The sequence below is a fragment of the Oculina patagonica genome, chromosome 11 (genome assembly GCF_052425735.1).
Source record: "Oculina patagonica isolate OP01 chromosome 11, crgOcupat, whole genome shotgun sequence".
In the NCBI taxonomy this organism is placed as follows: domain Eukaryota; kingdom Metazoa; phylum Cnidaria; class Anthozoa; order Scleractinia; family Oculinidae; genus Oculina; species Oculina patagonica.
Genome location: NC_135768.1, coordinates 18534418 through 18557177, shown reverse-complemented (window position 1 = coordinate 18557177; position 22760 = coordinate 18534418). Strand labels below are relative to the sequence as shown.

Sequence of the window (22760 nt, the reverse complement as noted above, 5' to 3'; positions counted from 1 at the left end):
GAAAGCTGAATTATTCTACGTTTCACATGCCAAAAATTAGCTCGTATGGTGGGGGCTTTTGGATAAAATACGAATTTAACTACATCCATGGGCAAAGTACAGTATGGGGCCCAGTTCTCGGCCACTTTTGACGTAAACTTGTATTTCTTACCTCAGAAGAACCGCAGGAACTTGAAATTTCTCCCAGAGCTAGCTACATTATTCAGCTTTTTGGTGTAAAGCTATCGACCGGTCAAAAATTAATTTGCCCGAGCAATAATAAAAATAAAAGCTCCATTTGTGGGCCCAGTTCTCGGCCACCTTGGCCCAGTTCTCGGCCACTAAAAAGCTTGTGCGTAATTATCTGTAAAAAAAAATGCTCAATTAATTTTCACAGTCATAAAATCACTCTGTAAACCTATTTATGTTATATCGATCCCAAATTATTTTTATGAGGCTTTGTTTTACTTTAGAAAAGAAGGATTTTAACGCGCCTAGTTGCCTATGTGCAGGTTCTGGCAAAACCGCATTGTGTGACCCGTGCATTTAGATGGTTTATTTTGCAGTGAAAAGGTCTTGAAAGATTTAGGTGTTGTAGAAATAATAGACAAGACAAGAGTCAGCTCAAAACTTAGAGATAAGATTGAACTTTATTTTTAAAACATTTATTTCTTTCATTCTGGCAGCAGCAGATGAAATTATATTAAAAACCAAGCGCTAAGCTGTGATAGCGAGCAGGGTGGCCGAGAACTGGCAAATACGCAAACGTCGCAAGAAAAAATTTCGAAGTAAATTAAGACCAAAAAATACAACGGTTCAACGAAAAGTTAACTAAAGCAGAAAGCTGAATTATTCTACGTTTCACATGCCAAAAATTAGCTCGTATGGTGGGGGCTTTTGGATAAAATACGAATTTAACTACATCCATGAATTTTAAGGAGCCGTAAACAAACAAATTTTTCGGGAATGCAAATTCACCTACCTCCGCGTAAACTCGACGTGTGAGCTTTCTATATCGAATTGAACGATCAAACTCAAGATACTTAAAGCACATGAATCAGTCTATCGTTTGAAGGAAATACCTTTTTCTTTTAATTCAACTGGAGTGTGAAAAAACGCGTTAAACACAAAGTGGCCGAGAACTGGACCCGGCCGAGAACTGGGCCCCATTCACTATTGTGAAATTGCACTTACTTTGACAAGTTAAAGTTATTTTTGTAAATGAAAAAGGTAACGTCATTGATGTCACGCAGTGTTTTTTTTAGCAAACTAGATGGTTTGCTGGTTTCTGACTATGAATGGGGGTGTGATCTTGCGGTATATTTTTTGAGCCTGACTCCGCCGTAAAACTTTTTTTTTATTTAGCAAGAACTGTGTCGATTTTCATTTCTGAACAATTGGTCGTCAAGTCGTTTGTCACAAAGAGTAGAATGTTTGTACAGCATGTTTTAGAATTATTTTAGATTTGGTTAGTAAGACGCTTCTGAAGACCTGAGCAAAACATTGGGAATGTACAGTATTAATAGGAACTTGAATGGAATTTTTCACAAGTTGGATAAAGGTATCAACTGAAAAAAATGGACTTCAAAATGAGAACTTGGATTTTGTTGTAATTAAATTTTATCGCGGATTGGATGCATAATATCACGGCTTTGAAAGTCTTCAAATAATTAGAAAGGTTCCTTTCTTCCTTTTGATCTTATTGTTATTTTCATGTATTGATTATTCGAAAGTGGTTTTCGTTGATACGAAAAAAAAACGGGTTTTCACTGAATTGCTTGAAGTATTTTTAGACGTGATAATATTGGCTTAATCAAATTACATTGTGCACGAAATATTTGTTATTCTTTTGTCTTGAAACTTTGAGGAAATTGAAATTTTTGTTTGACAGTAGTGTATGAAAGGCATTTTATAGAACTGAATAAAAAATAAGAAACATTGATAAAGGTTATTTCAAAGATTTATTTTGCCTGATTTTGAAGGGTTTCAGGAGTTTTAAAGAGTGCTGGTAAACGGCTGTATGTTGTTTGTGATTACGGATCTTATTTAGTTTCGAACGCTCTAATTTTTGAAAGGTTAAAACAGGTTAAAACCGGGCGGTTTCATGAGTTTTTTGGGTAGAAAGGTACGGTGGTGGTAAAAAAAAAATGTTTAGAAAGGAATGACTGTAGTAGCACGTAAGTCGGAGGTTTGCGTGAGTCACGGGGTATAGTATGCGTGAGCTGGATTTCCGGCGTCATAACGGCATGTTTTGTTTACAGAAAGATACACTCGACGTTTAGTAAGCTTAGTCGGCTTGGGAAACTATTTTAAAAATGAATGTTGTAATAGTTAATTAATAGTAATCTAGAATTAACCCACTCTCGATTGGAGTCTGTTCTGGATTCGCGCTACCTTTTCGCCGCGAAGGAATTTTGTAAAATTTCGCTAGTGGAAAGAGGTACTGTAAGAACAGTATCAATAACTCAAAAGGAGGAACTTCTTTGTAGCTCTGAATTAAGACGTATGATAAAATTTTAGAATAAGAAACTTTCGATATATGGTTTTCATATTGTTTTTGTCAATTTCCTTTTGTGGCAGATTTTTTGAGAATCAGCTTTTCTTTCGTGTGATGACAGACACAGGACAGAACGAGAGGTGGATGAGAAAGATGCCGAAGATGAATAGGCACCGAAAAACGACAAGAACCGTCAAGGACTTATCTTTAGAGGGCGGGGAGTTTTGGCATACCGTAAATGATCTAATAAACGCCCTCTCTCAAATAAACGCCTCGTATCTAATAAACGCCCCCCCCCTGAGGTATAAAGTTTGTATTAGACGCCTCTCTCTAATAAACGCCCCGTGTCTAATTGACGCCCCCTCTAAAGATCGCCTCAGAAACCAAGGTAACGCTCCATAGAGTAAAATCACGCAATTTATTTAGGTTTTTGCTTGATTCGAACATCGAAGAGGCCCACGAGACCAACATGGTTGACCCCGATGTCGGTGAAAACATCGATATCGAATATGAACGGCATCTCCAAGCTTTGCATTAGCGCAGAATAGATTAGACTCCTACTCACAAACTCTGTTTTCTGTTTTACTCCGCGCCGGCAAACTTCGTGTCTTATTTGTTTTGTAGACGTTGTTTTAGTTAATTTGAAATAAACGCCTCCCTCTAATAAACGCCTCATATCTATTTAACGCCCCCTGTAGGACACCTAAAATTTAATAGACGCCCCGGGCGTTTATTAGATCATTTACGGTACTGTATTTCGAGGACTGGGCTGGCCTTGAATTTAATATTACACAAGCAAATTATGCGCGCTCGAAGGGGGAACAAAAACCGTAGAAAACGAAACCTTTGGTAGAATAAAATATTTAGTTTTTGGTTAAAGAAAGTATGTTTCGCTTTGCTGAACGTCTTTACATCAACAAAATAATATTGTCTTGCTCCTGAGCTACAAAAACAACCACGACTTGAAGCTCGTTTGGAATACTCGTTCTCTGAATTTCGATATTAAAACTGCCAACTAAAAATTGTTTGGGAATATTTTCGAAAAGCGAGCGATACAACAATTGAAAACACATTATTTTCATTGGCCATTATTTTTTTAACTCTAGCGTTTTGACAGTCGTATTACTCTTAAATTTTGATTTTAATTTATAACCGTCTGACGGTGTTGAAATTTGAAGTTTGTAGGCAAGTGAAAAGACAACCGGTCGCCGGTTTCCATAAGCGACCTCCCAAAACAAACATGCAGAATATTTGTATTTTAACGAGAGAGTTATGAACATAAGTACCTTAAACATTCATATGGAAAGTATAAAGTTTCGTCGTATTTAAGCTTAATTACTGAACAACAAATAGAAAATTTATAATTTATTTATTTGCGGCGCCAACTAACTGTACACTTTGAGGTATATTGGAAAAGCATGAATGAAAACATGATCGTTCAGTGAATTTAACTCGCATTTTCATTTATATATAAACAAGTACATTACCTTAAATTAAAGTTCTCAGATTTACTTCTCGAAAAGAACCTCCATTTTCCGAATCCGAAAGGCAAACGGCATGCATTTCTAAAATGCGGTACTCGGGCTTCCCTTACAATTGTTTGAGTTCAGAAATATTGTGCTTTCACCGCTCTGCACGCATAAGGACTCCAAAGACACCTTTAGAACCACAGAAATAGTCACCAAAATTTTTCTTTCTCTTGTGTAGCCGTCCTGTCCTTTTAGGCTTCGAAAAAGGGCTTAATCGTGAAGCAGAAAGTTGTTGTCACATGCATGGATCAAACTGGTGTTCGCACTTTCAGTGTATCTGACAGTCGATGCGCTCGATTTTAACCACTTCAGGGACAGCCGGACTTTTCTACAATAGCAATAAACCTGTACCAAGATGTAAAAAGGCATCTCCAATATGTAATAGCCGTCTTTTTCTCTTGAGTTCCATTCATCTGAAGTGTCTTTACATTTTGAATTTGAGCAGTCGAAGCAGTCGGTTCTTTTACGCTCGCTGCCTACTCTACTCTGACTCCAAAACACAACACATTCTACCGGATGCTCCAATGTTTTTAGCGACTTCAATGCTGTAATCATCGACAGAAGAGGAGACCAGTGATTCGTATCCGGTAGGTTTAAATCCTCACTAAATGCACATTTTGATAAACAACAACTTGAACAGTAAGAAATTTCGTGGTGCCGTTCGCTTGTTTTCAGCAGTTCGGCTCTTCTTGCTCAACTTCAAAAATTTGTTCAACCAATCAAAGGCGCGCTGTAAAAAATACTTTTACGCGATTGGTTACTAGTTCGCGCCAAAAGCCGTCTACGTAATTTTCTCGCGCGTCTCGCGCGCGAGGCCTGTTCTAAAAATAGCACACACGCAAATCCGATAGCACAAGACCCATTACCAGAGATGTCAACTTCTAGATCATGTACTTCTGGTACAACCATATGCAAAGTATATATTTTAAGAAACGTTATAAAAAATAGTTGTTGATGCAAACCAATTTCACCAACAAGTCCTCTTTCAGTCTTTCTTTACAGTTTCTGTTTACAAAAGACGCAGAGGGTCAAGTCCATTAAATGTATAGTATTTTTGTGCATTTGACATAGAGGTTGTTGTCTTCCAATGAAGCACTGGCCACAGTTATTACACCTCGTTGTCTCTGGTAGCCTGTTACAGTTGCACACTGCCATGTAGAAAAAAAAAAATAATATACCACAAGTTAAAGACACATCAAGACCACCCCACTGTGAATTACCATAGCACAGAAAAAATTATAGTCAATATTTTACATCTTTTTAAGAGAATTACATAAGAACCAAGGCATGTCTTGTCTTGCCTTACATTGACATGCAATAATTTGGAAATACTAAGCTCGTAACAGTTTAAGACAGAATCCATCAGGAATTTGAGTAACATTAATTTTAGTTACGCAAAAATTGAGCACCAGAATAATTTAAATCCTTGTGTTCTTTTCTACCTTGTTAAAGGCTTGACATGTGATAACACCAACATAACACCAACAACAGTTCTTTATCAGTGGGGATTGAAGACAAAAATGGAAACATCATCACACAGTTGACCCCCATGCAAAAACACTCCAGGATGTCACGGGACTGTTTGGTGTCCGTCTGCCAATTTCTTCAAATTTCTAACTTCAAATTCCAATGTTAAATTCACATTAAATTTTCAATATTTCTTAGTTGTCTAAATTTTACTAATTCTTTAAAAAAAAAACTATCACCTGCCAAACATCCCCAAAAATCACTCAAAAAATTACAAAATACCGCAATACATAGATACATGGGATGAGTGAAGTTTCCTTGGATTCCTTGAAACACCAACAAGATATTTCCGTTTAAGGTGGCTGAAAATGGGTTTCAGTATTTCCCAGTCCTTATACTTTGGTTCAGGACTAAAATCCTTCATCAATTGCTATTACAGTAATGGTATGAAACAAATGTCCAATCATTCATCAACAAGTTGTGATCATTTTCTTGACAATAGTAGTTCCCCGGTAAACAGTTGTAGTACTGTCCCATCAAAGTGCAATGGCTGGAAAATACCGAAAAGCACACGACCTTCAGGTGAAACCGCACCTTACAGTATTACCAATACACTGCACTTTGCTAAGTCTTAAAACTTTACATTTTCTAGTCGTCTACTTCAATCATTTATTTGTATTGTGCGAAATACATTTATAAATTGAAACCATCATGTCATTAAGTAATAATGCAATCTCGACAACGTTCTAGATATTATGTTATGCACACTAATACAGCTCATGCAAGCCCCGTGACTTACACAAACCCAGTCGGACTGAGTGCTACTTAAGTAACTGCTTCGTGGTTTCTGCTGTACTGAACCCTGCCTTTCAAGGCAAAGCGCCCGATTTTAAGCTTCTCAAGCTTCTCAATGTTCTTGTTCATAAATGGTATGGCCTACAGTAATCGAATATTACGGACTCTAACTTTTCGGGTAGGCCAAAAAAGTCACCTTAACTTCAAACGAGTAACCATTTACCAGGGCCACCTTCAACAACCCCACTCCCCGAGCCATCTTTGCAACTTCTCGCGTAAACGGTTCACAGCTATAAAGAAATCTCCGAAAAGTTATCTCATCCGGGGTAGCTTGGTATAGGAAGATCCCCCGTCCCCTACCAGTCAGTGTTTGCTAGTACAGGGTTTTGCCTTAATTGCCCTCCACAGGCAGACAACGCCGGACAAAGGTCTTTTTTACCTCCGGTAATGGCTGTTTATTTATCTTTTTACATTTCTTGACTGCCGATCATTTCCATACAAATCCTTATAATCTTAGCTTTAGATCACTATGGTCGAACTCCACCAAACATCAGTTGTGAAAAAAAAAAAAGACTTTTGAACAAAAAATGTCGTGGTAACCTTTTAATATAAACCCTCGATAACCCAAGTTGTAAGTGCAGTCATAATCTTGCCTTTAAATTTTTGGGTTTACTTCCGTCTCGATTCCGTCCATCTCTATAATTAGTCTGGAATAATTTATTTTACAGCTGCTCGAAAAGCTGTTGAATGTTTATTCCATCTATATACATTAACGTTTTATAAGGGCGTTCAATACCAAGTATTTAAAAATAAGAATCGTATATATTAGATCAGCCAATCAAAATTTACCATAGCACCGGAAGTCAATTTTCGTTTTCTTGGAAAAACCACGTGGACATTGGAACCCAATAAAAGGAGGGAAAAACCCCACAGTTCATTTGTGATATTTTCGCTTTCGATGCTAACAAAGTGTACATGATTGAAGCTTCTGTTGTTTGCTGATAGAAATTTAATAACCACATTTAACGAAAAGGACGTGAAGTGAAGAAAAATAACGCAAGTAAGTGAGCCTTTTCTGTTATTTAAATAGAGAATTTTATAAACTGCTAAAATGAAAATCGGTATTATTCGAGTAAATTGTCAGAATCGTTATTTGCATTTTAGCTCACATGGCCACAAATAATTACACATAAGTCTAGTTTTACACTTATGTCAGCCCTAGCCCCTAATGATTAGAATTTTTAATACTGCGAAGAGCGGGAAGATTTACAGTATCGGCACGAAACGAGCTTTTATAAACAAATTTTTAAAATGACACACTAATTAATATAATGTACAGTATTTGCATAAAATCGATCATATTTTTAGTTTCTTTTAAATAAGTAGATTCGAAGGAATGGGAAAAACCCTGATACGTAATCTTTCAGTTTCTAAATGTCTAGTAGCCCATGTTCCTTCCGTAAGTAAAACTAACTTTTTTAAAAGTCACTATATTATACCTGCCAACTCTCACGCCTTGGGCGTGAGTCTCACGCCTGCGAGTTGAAAACTTCGATCTCACGCTAACTCACGCTTACGAACCAATTTCTCACGCCTAGTCGAAAAATGTGAGTTTTTAAAACCACAAATGACACACTTTCCAAAAAATGTAAACTCAAACCAATGTCAGAAACGAAAACTCCAAGTAAAATGTGTAAATGACGATACTTTCCCCGAAATCTCAGAGTTTTGACAAAAAAAAGCATTGGGAACGAGGTCGTGTTTAACAAAACACGTACGCGCACTGGGTCGGAATATGTTCCGAACGTCTTCGGAATACTTCGGACGTCTTCGGAAAACTTCGGACATTGTCGTATCGTTTTCGGAAATCCTGGCACTCTCAGGATAAAAATCTCACGCCTTTGACCCAGAAAAAGTTGGCAGGTATACTATATTAAGCTTAATAATTACCGTATATTCTGCAGAAATCATTTAAGGTGGCCATGACCATGAGCTTCAAAAGAGATCAAATTGCAGTGGTTTTTATCCTAGCAAGGTTTAGACTATATTTGTTTCATCTCCTAAAAATATTATAGTATTTAAAGTCCTTGTCTAGCTCTTAATTTCCCCTCATACCTGCTACTGTTTTTCAAGTGTCAACAGCCTGCGGGCTCTATAGTGTTGCACTCAGAATTGTAAAATCATGTTAATTCTCTGTTTCAGCTTTTTTGTCATGCTTCAAGCCAAGCAGAGCTGTGACAAAATTTTACTAACTCAACAGCTGCGGCGATACTCTGCAGATCATGTGAAAATAGCTAGAGAAGACACGGACCAAGCCAAGCGCATGGTTGACAATTACATCAAGAATGAAATCCTTCGGTACATTTCCAGTAATTCTCCCCTACCCATTAGCAAGCAAGAGTACACTGGAAGCTTGTACGAGAGGCTCAAGACTGAAGCAGCGGATGAGGTTGACGTCATGGTAGTGTTGCAGACAGGCAAACACGAGGTGATCCAACAAGATGCCGGAGTACCAGGGTTTGTGTTATTAAAGGTGGAAAAAGACTCCCCCCTTCAGAAATACACTAACGCAGACGGTTATATTATCCCTGAGAAGCTGCGAGCCAGTTGGTTTTTTGGCCTTGTTCAAAAAGCTGTGAATGAACTCACAGCAAAAAGTCCATCGTTGCCTGTTGAGCTGGAGGTTCGCGCACATGGCCCTGCGGTACAGTTAGACATCACTGACGAGAATTCAGGAAAGAAGCTGTCGGCTGATTTAGTTCCTTCATTTCAGCTGGGAGCCACAGACTACTTTGTCGCTAAATCCTACACTGGAAAGAAATTGCCACCCTGTGATCCCAAGTTGCTATGGCGACAGTCCTTCTCCCTTAGAGAGAAAGCGAGGTTGCGAGACATGGACAAGGAAGACGATGGATGCAGGCATGAACTTCTCAAAATTGTTAAAACCATAATTCGAGCAGAGCCCACTTTTGCTAAGCTAACCAGCTACCATTTAAAAACAGTTTTTCTTCATTACAATTCCAACCCCAAGCTTTCATGGGGGAAGGACATGCTGGGAGAAAGATTCATTGAATACGTGGAGATGCTATATGCTGCTGTAGCCAGGAAGACACTGGATCACTTTTGGATACAGGGTGTTAATTATAACCTGTTGGACAATATACAGGATAAAACGCTGGACAACATGGCTGATCGCTTGCGCCGGATTTTGGACAGCGACAAAGAGAGAAATAAAGTCCTCAAATGTCAATGTAAGTTTTCAGTATAAATTTAGATGAAAATGCAGTTATCTCAATCCATTTGTTCCATGGGTGGGGTGGGGAAGGGGGAGTTTTCTTGATTAAATATGGGGTAAAAGGATTTTGCTACCCTTTGGGCCATACAATCATAATACCGTAAAGTTCCGTGTATAAGCCGCACCTTTTTCCTTAAAATCTTAGTCAAAAATCGGGGGTGCGGCTTATCTACGGAAACATCTATGGTTGGAGTTCCCAAAGGCCTAATTAATATTCATAAAAAACTTTTCAAGACACCACTGAATAAACATATAACAACCTGAAAACTTCGTTGTCGCTCACTGCCTTTTTTTTCCTCTGCAAAGCCGTTTGCCTGCCGGTCACTAATCAACGCTTGCCTTTCCGCCGCGTCCGAGAATTACCAAGATAATCACAAGTACTCACGAGGCAAAAAATGCCCGACCGCTTCACTTTTTTATTGACCTTCATAGCAAATGAATCTTTTGGATTATCAAACTCCTATTCTGCATGAAGTTTATATACTGTTGCGGGTAGCAGTCTCCAAGAATCTTGAAAAAGTGGTTTCTTTATACGAGGGCCAAACCAAAGGAAAATGCCGCCATGTTTGTTTTGTGATGCCCAGACTCCTCTCCACATTTCAAGCTTGGTTACTAAGGGCTGGTTCCCACTAGCGACGGAAGCGACGTAATCGGAATCGGAGGCGGAGTCGTAATCGTAAGAACCTTACGATCAAGTGGAAATCAAAACGACGGAAGCGACGGAAGCGGTAACGCAACGCTCACCTTTGCCTCGCTTTCATGTTGTAAGTATTCAAGATGGCGGAAGACGATGTGCTTCTGCTTTTGCTCCTGGTTATGTTAATTCGAAGAAGAAAAAGAAGAAGGTCGGAAAATGTACAAGAAGTCGGGAAAAGGAAATGTTGGGTGCGTAAAATATTTACCCAGCGAGAGCAAAAAGGCGAATATTCAAATCTGGTGCGAGAGCTTCAGTCATCAGATAGGGAACTCTTCTTTCGGTAGGTTGTCAATTTACTGTTTTGTCATTTCTTTCATTTTACATGTGCTATTGTGGTTAATATGGCCGGTGTTTAAGAAAAGAACGAATACTTTATAAGCTTGTTGGCGTCGAAAAGCGTGGACATTGCAACACACATCGTTGAAAAAAGGCTTTGTGTCCTGCGCATTATAGTTATAAAGTTTATAACTTCTGTTTACATGCAGCTTTGCTTTTTTGTGACATCGGACGTTCCCGTTATTAATCTCTTGTCTTATGGTTTTCACCCTCAGTAATTTGCTCCTTCTTATAACTCTGCATATTCTCGTGTAAATGAAATAAAAATAAACTTTCAAACTGTGAAAAATACAATGATGAGTGAGCACAATTTTATAACTAAAAGCCGTATTGCTGATGGAAAAGAAAGCTTGCTTGTAGATTTTTTTTTAACAAAAACATTACAGTCTTCATTTTCCAGAAATGTCTTGGTATCAGGTAAAACATCGTTTCTCATTAGAATTCAGGAAATAAATATTATATTTACAAAATAAACCTGATTGGAAATGAACTGTTCTTTATAGAATACATGTATACTTTCATGAAATAGATGCATTTTAATTAGTTACAGATAAAAGTAGCCTGTAGGTCACATTAAAAAGTATGCCAGGTCACACTAGACAGGTTTATGCAAAAGTCACACAAAATAAATCGCCTCTCTTCCTCCATGAGAACTGTTTAATTTGCATGAGTAAATTGTTGAGTGTCTTGATTATGAAAGAATCATTGATAATTTATACTGAATAAAATAACCATTATATGGACACTGCATTCATAGGTACACACGTATGACTCCAGAAAGGTTTCAGCACCTTTTATCCTTGGTTGGTCCACTAATCAAGAAGAAAGATACCAGGATGAGGAATGCAATTGGTCCTGCTGAAAGACTGACACTTACCTTGCGATATCTAGCTAGTGGAAATGATCAGCAGTCACTAAGTTTCTCCTATAGAATTGGTAGAGCAACGGTCACCAACATCATACGTGAAACTCTTAGTGCTATTTGGATTGCTTTAAAGGATGGATATTTATGCCCACCAAAGAAACAAGCAGATTGGTTGAACATTGCAAATGGTTTCGAAACTACCTGGAACCTACCACATTGTGTAGGAGCATTAGACGGCAAACATATTGCCTTGCAATGCCCCCAAAACTCTGGCTCTTTATATTATAATTACAAAGGGTTTTTTAGTATCGTACTAATGGCAGTTTGCGATGCAAACTATAGTTTTACTTTAGTTGACATTGGACAGTATGGAAGTAATAACGATAGCGGTGTTTTGTCAAATTCAAATATGGGCAAAGCATTTGAGGACGGCACCATCAATTTTCCTGCCTCAGAACATCTTTCAGGTTGTGATCTTCCTTCACTGCCATACTTTATTGTTGGAGATGAGATTTTCCCTTTAAAACCCTGGCTTATGCGCCCCTACCCTGGAAGAAATATCTCAGAAGAGATGAGCATATTCAATTACAGGTTGTCCAGGGCAAGAAGAGTGATTGAGAACTGTTTTGGAATTTTGGTTGCCAGGTGGAGAATTTTTCAAAGCCCTATTTTAGCAAATGTTGAAACAGTTGTGAAGATTACTCAAGCTGCCATCTGTCTACATAATTATTTGAGACAAACAGAGTGTGCCATGTACTGCCCTGCAGGCTTTGTTGACAGTTTTGATAGCTCTGGTAACATTGTACCAGGGGAGTGGAGAAGTATAGTTTCATCATGCACTGATGGCAACGCAAGTGCAATTCAAGATTTGCCTCGGCCGAGGGGGTCAAGATATTCAAATTCTGCACATGAGGTTAGGGAGTCTTTACTGTCATATCTCAATTCTGATCAAGGGGCCGTCCCATGGCAGTGGGACTATGTGCGGAGTAGGGGACCTGTTAAGTAACTGTTAATACCCAGTCTCAACATGTTTATTGATCTTGCATAACCCCATACATTTCTTGTTATTTTAGTGGGAAAAGGTATTTTAATAACAACTTGTTGTGTTTGGTGTCCATTCCCTTTATTATCATAACTTCAAATTGTAAATTCAGTTATGACATTGGAAGTAAAAGTTATGAGCAAAGACTAGCTATTATATTTGTTCTTCAGAAACTATTGTATTATGACACAGTGTTAAGCATTATTTACCTCACTGTTAACAGTTAATGTAGTAATTAGCTATTTCTCCAAGACCTTTCAACCAGCTTAATGATTGTATTGTATGTGTTGTGAAAAATGTATTTTTACCATTTTTGTTATGTTTGGTGTCCATTCCCTTTATTATCATAACTTCAAATTGTAAATTCAGTTATGACATTGGAAGTAAAAGTTATGAGCAAAGACTAGCTATTATTTTTGTGCTTCAGAAACTATTATATTATGACAAAGTTTCTCACTGTAAACAGTTAATGTATTAAACTTATTTCTTCAAGACCTTCAAAACAGCTTTATGATTGCATTGCATGTATTGTGGTTAACTGGTTATAAATTTTTCAAACCAGTTTGATTTTTGTTTTTCATTGACTCATATTCAATATCATAAACTGGAACAAAGGGAAATAAAAAGAATACTGGTTGAAAAATAAAATAAAACCAAAGATAAAAATAATTGAACAACAACATATGCATGTATTTTGTTTTTATTCAAAATAATATAGTTTTGATTTCCCAGAAATCATTGATTTGGTTGTTGGCAGTGTATTTTATATCGGAATTATTATTTTCAAGGAATGCAGTTAGTGGCTGCACTCACCTTACAATAATGCTCAGCCCTTCAAGACTTGTTATCGGTAGGGTACACCCAGTTCCAACTGATCTGTATCCTTTTAGGTAGAACAGCCCCTCCTAGTTCCCTTAGTCCTTTTGGGGTATGGGTCTCACCCACTGGAGACAGTTCTAGTTTTTTTTTATTTGGAGGGGGTGCGAGGGGTGGGGGGGGGGGGTAGATATTTATCTCACACCACTAGCCTCTCCTCTACGGTGAATAGTAATGTTGTTAAATGTTGCTATTGAGAAGTAAACTGTTAAAAGTTAGACCAAGGGTCTAGACGGGGGTCTAGAGTGGGAGACGTGGTGGCTTAATGGTTAGCGTGCTTGACTCCGAGTCGAACGGCCCGGGTACCAGCCCTGGCTGGGGCGCTGCGTTGTGTTCTTGGGCAAGACATTCTACTCTTACAGTGCCTCTCTCCACCCAGGTGTATAAATGGGTACCTGCGAATTTACTGCTGGGGGTACCGGTAACCCTGCGCAGAGTAGCAACCCATCCAGGGGGGAGTAGCAATACTCCTAGTCGCTTAATGCTACAGAAACCGGATAAGCTGCGGCTGTATGAGCTACTTGGCTCGGACACGGACTTAACCCTTTTTTTACTTAGAAGGGGGTGGCTAGCCATCTAACAACCCACTCCTTTTGAATAGTTATGTACAACAGGCACACAGGTTGGGGAATGGCTCATTTAATACTCAAAAAGAGTATAAATTTCAGACAAATAAATTACAGTATATTTTAACTTAAAAATATTCAACTTTCTATCCATACAAAAATAGTACAAAGACCCTGAGATGGGGAACTAGAAATTACCTGTAGATTAATCTGAAACATTATTCACAATCAGTTCTCAAAGTACAGCCTGTAAAGTTGACAGGCATTAACATACATAATATAAATGGGTTAAGTTGTTTCATTGGAGAGCTAATAACAATATTTGCATCTCTTTGAAGCAACACACAAACAAAATAAGTGGCTCTTAAATTTTACATCTACATGCTAAAAAGCAAGCAACACTTTTAAAAGTTCAATCGCTTTAAATGCAATGTAGAATTGTTAAACTGTAAATTATTTTCCATTAAGGTCGTCAAGAAATCCCAGCATCAGTGACTGATTATTTACTTGGGAGGTGTGCAGCGGTTGACAATCTGAATGGTGAGGATAGTTCCACGACATTTGCTGTGTATTGTGGGGAAAAGGGTTGGCAGTCCCTGATGTAGGCCCAGAGGCAGTGGGAAGCGATGATAACACTTCCTGGTAAAGAATATTAGACACTTGCATCTGAACCATCACTCTTTTCTCAGGTGGTAACCGGCGCAACAGTGATGCTACTTGAGCACCAAAAATGTCCTCTTCATCTCTAGACGTTCCACTGCTTTTCCTTTGCCCAAGGGCAGCACCAATGGACTGTAGCACTTCCACTTCAGCATTAGAAACATCTGGGTTAATTTTTCTTTTGGCTTTCGCTGTGGAATGCAACATGGCCTTTTTTGCTGGCCTAAAATTATTAGCTGTATCACTTACAAGTGTAGAAGCCATGCTTGTTCCTGCCTTCTCCGGTGTGTTGACATCATCAGTTGAAGTGTCGTCATCACATGATGGGTCATCAAGTTCTGATTCTGATTCAACTGAAATAATTAGGTTGCTTGATGTTTTTCTTGGCCTATAAAATGGGTCCAGCCATGCTAAGAACGGGAACATGTCATCAACTTCCTCTTTGACTTTCGTGACACCTTCACTTCCACTTCCACTCACTTTCACTTGTCGTAGTTTTTTCCTGTCTCGGCTGTACTTCGTTCTAAGGTTGGTAAATAAGGTCTTGGCCTCATCACCTAAAAGATTTTGAAAAGGAGAACATTATTATTCATTTTATTATTAATGAGAACAAAAATGTTCGTTCTTTGCTAGCTGGCAGATAAAATCAAATTAAAGGAACAGTATCACAATATTTTAGGCCATTTTTCTTATCACTTTCAAAGTGAAAAAATAGTTTTCCAACGCAGAAAAACTACAATGGATAAATAAAAATACGGAAGGATGGTTTTGACTGACGAAGATAAAGACGGATTACAAACGACCAACTTGAACCAACCAACTTGACCAACTTTTTTAATTCTTACCTAGCTCCTTCAACCTGCTACTAGTTAACCTTATTCGTTTAATTTTCCCAATAAACTTATTATAAACAGAATTTATGCAAACCATTTATTTTCTAAAAAGGGTAAAGTGCTTCAAGGAACCAGGGTCAGGTCAACGTAAGGAGAAAGTGGAAACCCTTTAACGCCGCTTCAATGGGATTTTAAAGAGTTTAACAACAAAAGAGTTTCGCGGTTTCGTCTGCAAATTTCAAATTTCCCCGTTATAATACATACCAGATTGAAGACCAATCTCGGCAGCCACATCCTGCCAGGCCAAACGTTTTTTCCCCTTGTCCTTAAAGTCCTTTAAGGACTTGTCGTATAGAATTGGAAATTTGCGCACCGCCTCTGCCAGCTTCTCGTCTGCGGAGGCCGCCATATTGCTCTGAAGCTAGACTGTGCGGACTGGGAATGAGCTGCTTTGTGATTGGCTCATTCTTCCGATTCGACTTCCGATTCCGCTTCCGATTCCGATCTCTGGTTTCCACAAGATTTTAAGCAACGGAAGCAGAAGCGGAATCGGAACAAAAAGGAACCCTTCTGATCCTTCCGATTCCGATTCCGTCGCGCTTCCGATTGCGCTTGCGACTCCGTTTTTTGATTTCCACTAGAACGTAAGGCTCCTTACGCTTCCGACTCCGACTCCGCTTCCGATTACGTCGCTAGTGGGAACCAGCCTTAAGCATTCATTCGCGTGCGAATTTCACAGCTGATTTCAGCGAGTGTTTAGACGTGAATTTCTTGAAAAAATGATATAAAGAGAGCTTCTCAAGTTTAAGATATTGTGAATTCAAACTAAAAAGAAGGTATGACAAGTGAAATTTTGCTTTCATTAGACTTAATTCATATTAAACATTGCAACAACTGCCGTGTCAGTGTTTTGAAACCGTGCTTGTTTGTCCTTGTTTGTTTACCAATAGAACTTCACTTAAACTTCAAACTTTTTTGTCTGTATTTTTTTTTTCGAAATTATAGCTTCCAAATCGGGGGTGCGGCTTATCTACGGGTGCGGCTTATACACGGAACTTTACGGTACCCTACTCCCACCTAATGGTTAGCGATCTGGACTCTGGATCACATTCAAGCCTGGCCAGGGTGTTGTGTTCTTGGGCTGGACACTTAATTCTCATAGTGCCTCAATTCTCCACCCAGGTGTATAAATAGGTACCAGCAGTGAACCAATGCTGGGGGGTAACCCTGCGATGGAATAGTATCCCATCCAGGGGGGATTAGAAAGAATACTTCTAGTCACTTCATGCTATAGAAACCAGGATAAGCTCTTACCTGTATGGGTTAGGAGCCCAAACCCCCCTCCCCAGGATGCTGTCCCAGTTGAAGTGTGTAGGCTTTAGATTAATAAACAATGTTTCTTTCTTATCAGCTTCAGTTCAACTGGCTACAAATGGCAAGACACCTGACAACTGCCCTGTACCATCACCAGGACAACAGAAGCAATGTCAGCCAAACACGTCTCAAACTCCAGCAGATCTGTTGCAGCTTCTACGAAGATTTTTGGATAATCTGGGCGCAACTGTTAGTAAAGAGATTAAGTGGTCAAAGGAAGTTGTTGACCAGTGCTTGAAGGATGGGGTGCTAAAATATTGCCAGGAGAATTCTGATCTCATAAGCAAGTTTGATTACGGTGGAAGTTTGTACGAGAATCTGAAAATCATGGGTCCTGATGAAGGCGATGCCGTCATTCTTGTTGCCTTGAAAGCCAAAAAAGGTTTTATCACTTCAGATGTGAATCAGGCTGGATATGCAGTCATCAAGGCTTTAGAAGGTTCCCCTTACAAAGAATTTTCTAATGAAGATGGCTTTTTGATACCGGTGAAGTTTAAGAACTGGCTCTTCAAATTAGTTAACTCTGCTGTGCAAAGCATCTCTAAGGGTGGAACTTCGTCCGTGTCTTTAAAGGTTTCCAGCTGCAGCACAGGAGTTAAAGTTCAGATTCAAGAACAGTCCAAGGCATTGGAAGTTCAGCTTGTCCCTGCATTTCAACTCGGCAGCGATCACTGTGTCCCTCCTCCAACTCAGCACGGGTACCTTCCAGCGGGCGTGGCCCAAGATACAGCCTGGGTCAAGTCCTACACCTTGATACAGAAGTCCCTACTCAAGGACATGGACAAAGACCATGGCTGTCGTCATGACTTGTTCAAGGTGGTTAACACAGTCCTCCAACGCGAACCAACATTTTCGCGTTTAACGTCTTTCCACCTCAAGATGGCTCTGCTGTGGTACAACAAAACGGCCAGTGACTGGGGCAAAGATGACTTGGCAGACAGGTTTACCGAGTTTGTTGCATTTCTAAGAGATGCACTTCAGCAGAAAGTCCTTAAGCACTTCTGGATTGAGGATCTAAACCTGCTGACAGATATACCAGCCACAACTCTTGGGAATATGCACACAAGATTGTCAAGGATCCTTAGTAGTGAGCAAGAGAGAAGTAAAGTGTTGAAAGTAGAGGGACAGTGAAAGCAAGAGCAGCTACTGTGTTTGGTTAACATTAGCTATTTACATGCAACAAAAGTCAGAAACTGAGACTTAAAGAGTGATATTAACACAAAATTTGTCACAGTGTAGGGATGTGTTCACACTTGGTGCCTGGTCATTGTGCCCGAGTATGGTTCTCACTGGGCACTAATGTGAACACACCATTAAAGGACCTTTTTTGCCTAAAATTTAGAAATAGGTCCTAATTTTGTAAAATCCATTAAAAATGAGTACATTAATTAGGGAAATAAAATAAGTCGACATTCTGGATCCTCTTTGGAGACTGGAGCCTTATCACTCCAGTTCCAATGTAAATACCAAAATCATAAAATGATATTGATACAGTCACAAAAATAAAAATAAAAGGAAAAGTCTGAACACCACTAAAAATTCTATAAACAACAATGTAAATTTTTCTTCCAAAAATAAGAATCTACCGGTATTAAGAACCTGAACAGCCTTTAGAAATTTGTGCTAATTACCATTTATCTAGTAAGAAGCTGTTTAGGCTAACTTGCGAAAATGCAGGTTCTTACTTGCGGGTTTTTACTGTACTGTATCTAAACAGGTTTAAGCCTGATTCCCGGCCATTTTAGAATTCCAGTTGCCATCCACCTCCTTCCATCCATGAGGCAAGGAACACAGGCTCACAAAATGGCTGGAAATCAAGCCTAAACAGGTTGCACACACAAATGTTTACTGCTCACAAATTGAGAAAACATGCTTTAAAGAAGTCTTGTTGTAACATTTATTGAATATTTTTATTTATGTTGTTGCTACATTTTGTAGTAAATAAAGTACAGTGGTATTGTGAGTATGGTATATCTGTTACAGCCAGCAGTGAAAACAGTGTATGTACAACCAAGGAACTGAAAGAGTTGGACTCCTGTGGCAGACTTGGATCTCAGATCTCTGGTCCCCTGTAAAACTGTTAAGGAATCAACATTGCAAAAAAGGGTAACAAACAGGGTCACATCAAACCAATTTTCACACTTTCAGAAAAATTAATAATTGTTTTGTGTATGAACTACTGGACATTAGATGTCAAGCAACCAGACTTTAGGTCCGGCGTCTAGCCTGAATTTGAACCCCTGGTAATTAAATCTTGAGTATACATACTAGCAAACATGTACAGCCCTCAAATCTCATTAGCAAATGAAATTTGGAAAAGAGAAATGTTTTGACCGGCCTGGGATATGGGAAGTGACAGGCCACATTGTTGGGGCACATGCTTGTCCAACTGCGCTAACCTTGAGAAATATGCAATGTTTACCAGTCACAAGTGTGCGAAAAAGAAAAAACTGTGTCCCCAGGGGGATTTCAACCCATATCCTTCCAAACACTAGGAGGGTGCTCTATCCACTGAGCTACTGTACCTTGTGGTAAGCAAGGGCATTACTAAGTTCATAATTATTATGTGACGTGTCCTGTATACTGCTAGGAATGTCAGCAATATCTTGAGTGTTTTGTGCGTCGAAGAAAGATGGCAAATGATGCACGCTAGCCTTACAACAGCTTTGTCCCCCAAATTTATACTACGTGACAACATGTAGCAAGGCATAAGACAATTTGGATGAGAAAATACACTTTTAAACATGGTTCTCACTGAAAGTAGAAATACAGTTTCAGCCTACTGGCAAAAAGAAGCTGAGCTCTACCAACAAATAAAGGGTCATCTGCCCTGACATTAAACAGTAAAAAATAAAAGAAGACAGCAAACACATTTTTTTTTTCAAAAAGGATACTCTCCGCCAGGAATAAGCTGAAAATAAAATAAAAAACTTACATTTAGCTTACAACAGGAAAAATAAAATTGTGACTTCTTAGCCAAAAATGTCATGAAGGGTGTGTCTGGATGAAAATATGAATCCCTATCAAACAGGTTCACGAGAGACAGGTCACCAAGCAGTTTGTCATAAACTAAATAAAAAGGCATTTCCACCCTACCATTGTTATGTTGTTTCCATTCAACAGAATCTGGTCGAGTTTGGTCATTCTGCGTCCCTCAGGTGTGTTTTCACTGTTAAAAGTAACAATAAAATCTGTTTAATTCCAAGGCCTGGACTGTACAACATCAAGTGCCATGGAGTACACTGTATGCTGTATATAAATTATGGTGTACTATAAAAAAAAAAACATGCTTGCACTTCTGTTACATGTAGTTTCTCAAGAATAAATAAAGATCTGCAAGTAAGTTTCAGTGTCCTAACACCATGTTGAAGCTGATGACTAAAACATCGCAAATGATTTCCACTACTTTGTCACACAAAGCCAACGAAATTATTCACTGGGTACCCCAATACACTGGGTGGAGAGTGGCACTCTATGTGAGAGTATTGGCCAATGCTTGAACCAAAACCACTTGATTCAGAGTCCAACATACAATGCACAAACCTTTTGGCCACTGTGCCTCTCATAATTAACATTTCATACTTGTGTATATTACATGTAATTGATTTTAAATGATAATATTAAATTGTAAATAATGCGCCAGATGGAATAAAATTGTCTCCATACGTTTAAGGTTACTGCCCCTTCTTCAGTGGAAAATTGAAACACCAGTTTTATTACATGTAACTGTATATGTAACGGCATATACATAATTTTAATTGATTCAACTCCTTGTGGTGTACAAATAAAAGAAGGAAACAGACTGGCCAAACTCACGTACCGGTAAATAAAAATAAAAATATACTTACTATACTGTGACATCTTCTAAAACTATGTCTAAGAATTAATCAAGGATAAAACTACTTTCTTTGCATGTACAATGTATACACTCTGGTTTATGTCAAAATAGGCCACTTTTAATGCAAAAAATTAGTGTTTAATATGAGCAGTTTGGTGATGAGGACCTGAGCCAGTCCCGAATAAGCTGTCCAGCTCTGCACATGTTAGAAATTTATTCTATGTACATTTGTTTGAAATTTAGAACTTTCACTGAGGTATTTTCCCCACTTTCCAACAAAATTAAGCTTGATAAAGGTGACAGGCCAGATGGGAAATACCGTAAAATTCCAGTTATAGGCCCCCCCGTTTATAAGCCCCCCCAGGTTATAGGCCCATCTACCTGGAAACAAAAAAATACATCCGATTATCAGCCCCCCCAGATATAAGCCCCAGCCCCCCTCTAAAGGATGACAGTACTGAACAGGGCTAAATGTTGCTTTATTTTCCTTTTTTAACTTTAAAATGTATTTCGATCAACACTTCCATTGGTTGTTTCGAAACATATTTTTTATTCCACTTATAAGCCCTCCTGGATATAAGCCCCTCCGCTTATAAGCCCACACAAAACCTCCTAGGAAGTTGTATAAGCCCAGGGCTTATAACCGGAGTTTTACAGTATTCGACCTCCCAATCATCTCAATGTTAATACCGGTATTTTCCTGTTCAGCCCTCCTTCCCAGTCAATAAGCTCATTATACGACCTACATCATTGCAAACTTCCTTGCTAACAGCTTTACTGCAGATTTTAAGGATGACAATGTAAATGTATCCTGAGTTATTACTTTACATTATTTAGTTACTAACAGACGGAAAGGATATTGACATAGTCATCAAACCCTAAAAGTACTCCAACAATTTCTTTGTCACTCTTCATTACAATGTGAATGCGAGAGCCAATACACTTGTCTATAAGCTCTGAAAGAATAAACAACTAAACATTAGCCCGTGTCCCATAACGCGAAGCTTATCCCAGGCTGCATTCTATGTAGGTTACACCAAAGATCAAGGACTTTGGCATACATATATGTATAGACTTATAAAAAAAACCTTGGCGTATCTTCGAAAAGCACCCTAAAGCTTATCCCAGTTTCTGTAGCATGAAGCGTTTGGTTGGGATGCTCGTTCATCACATGATTTCTCCCTGCTTTAAATTCACCAATTCCCATTAATAACCCTCAATAGAGAGAGGAACTGTGAGAGTAACTTGTCTTGCCCAAGAACAAGATATATTAAATCCTGGCCAGGGCTCCAACCTGGGTTGAAGTCCAGCTTGCTAACCATTAGGCCACTGTACCACCCATCAAAGAAAGAAAGAAAGGCAGATGTAATTTACAAAATATCGGCTCACATTGTGAACTAAAAATGAAGAACGACCCACAACGTTAAGCTTTATATATGTGTTAAGAGATTCTCAAACTTCTAATCATTTAACCGTTTCAACCGGTCAACCTATAAATTCTCCTTGATTTTTTTACATATTATGCACATAGTTCTGGTTGGGAGAATTTGTTTCAGCATCAAACAATTTCTCTCCGATCCAGATTAATTTGACAGCTAACAATTATTCTTTGCTGCACGTGCATAAAAGAAGGCAGCAAGATTTCACCGTTGTATTTGATCTCTCTCCCACCTTTTTTACTTCATTCAATAATTGCATCGATATTGATTCCTTTTTCTTCCCTTTGTAATATTTGAAACCAAGAAATCTCTGAAAACAGACGTAAAACTTACCAAGAGGGAGTAACTGAGATTCACTTCCCACGGCCGCCATCTTGTGTTTTATCCATGCGCATACATGACGTATCTCGTCGCCAAACACAATCAAGCTGACCAGTATACAGCGGGCTCTTACCGTACACAAAGACAAACTTCAAGCAAGAAGATGGAAGTGAACTTGTAACAAGGTTTTTTTAACATTTTTCCTTTTAACCCGCGTAATAAATGGCAGGAGCAGCACTCAAGAGACTCATGGCCGAGTATAAACGTAAGAAAGCTTGTTTGCTTAGTAATGAAGGAAGTCAGTCTTTGGTCTTGTCAGTACCAAGACCAAAGACTGACTTTCTCAAAAAG

At 38.7% G+C, this 22760-nt stretch overlaps 3 protein-coding genes across 5 annotated transcripts in view; 2 read left to right on the top strand and 1 right to left on the bottom strand.

Annotated features, from left to right (window-relative positions):
- The window catches only part of LOC144629502 (ubiquitin-conjugating enzyme E2 G2-like), a 94691-nt gene that overhangs the window by 65225 nt on the left and 6706 nt on the right, over window positions 1-22760 (top strand). The window contains exon 2 of the mRNA XM_078487723.1: window positions 22566-22674. Within this exon, the coding sequence (XP_078343849.1) occupies window positions 22632-22674 (43 nt within the window). The 5' untranslated portion in view covers window positions 22566-22631. The remainder of the gene's footprint in view (window positions 1-22565; window positions 22675-22760) is intronic.
- LOC144629490 (uncharacterized) lies at window positions 7197-18700 on the top strand. Of its 2 annotated transcripts, none has more exons than XM_078487708.1 (3): window positions 7197-7327; window positions 8470-9518; window positions 16849-18700. In XM_078487708.1, the coding sequence occupies exons 2-3, from the start codon at window positions 8480-8482 to the stop codon at window positions 17940-17942; spliced, it is 2133 nt and encodes a 710-aa protein (XP_078343834.1). In that variant the 5' UTR covers window positions 7197-7327; window positions 8470-8479; the 3' UTR covers window positions 17943-18700. The 2 variants fall into 2 exon arrangements, with proteins under 2 accessions (XP_078343834.1, XP_078343833.1); XM_078487707.1 differs by lacking the exon at window positions 7197-7327 and adding an exon at window positions 8244-8302.
- On the bottom strand, window positions 18695-22554 carry LOC144629504 (U6 snRNA-associated Sm-like protein LSm5). 2 transcript variants are annotated; one of them, XM_078487737.1, is made up of 6 exons: window positions 22422-22554; window positions 21510-21605; window positions 20660-20687; window positions 19908-19980; window positions 19706-19722; window positions 18695-18880 (listed from the first exon to the last, which is right to left on the bottom strand). In XM_078487737.1, exons 1-6 carry the CDS (start codon window positions 22459-22461, stop codon window positions 18865-18867), a joined length of 270 nt encoding a protein of 89 aa, XP_078343863.1. In that variant the 5' UTR covers window positions 22462-22554; the 3' UTR covers window positions 18695-18864. The 2 variants fall into 2 exon arrangements, with proteins under 2 accessions (XP_078343863.1, XP_078343864.1); XM_078487738.1 differs by lacking the exon at window positions 19706-19722 and having other exon boundaries at window positions 18695-18882; window positions 19893-19980.

Bases quoted from the DNA above. Each gene is read 5' to 3' on its own strand.
- LOC144629490 (XM_078487707.1), top strand. From the start codon at position 8,250: ATGACCATGAGCTTCAAAAGAGATCAAATTGCAGTGGTTTTTATCCTA. The intron at 8,303-8,469 runs GTTTAGACTATA...TCTCTGTTTCAG, and splicing joins GTGGTTTTTATCCTAGCAAG to CTTTTTTGTCATGCTTCAAG. The intron at 9,519-16,848 runs GTAAGTTTTCAG...CTTTCTTATCAG, and splicing joins TAAAGTCCTCAAATGTCAAT to CTTCAGTTCAACTGGCTACA.
- LOC144629504 (XM_078487738.1), bottom strand. From the start codon at position 22,461: ATGGCGGCCGTGGGAAGTGAATCTCAGTTACTCCCTCTTG. The intron at 21,606-22,421 runs GTAAGTTTTACG...TTATTCTTTCAG, and splicing joins ATCTCAGTTACTCCCTCTTG to AGCTTATAGACAAGTGTATT. The intron at 19,981-20,659 runs GTAAGTATATTT...TACTTTTAACAG, and splicing joins TTAGAAGATGTCACAGTATA to TGAAAACACACCTGAGGGAC.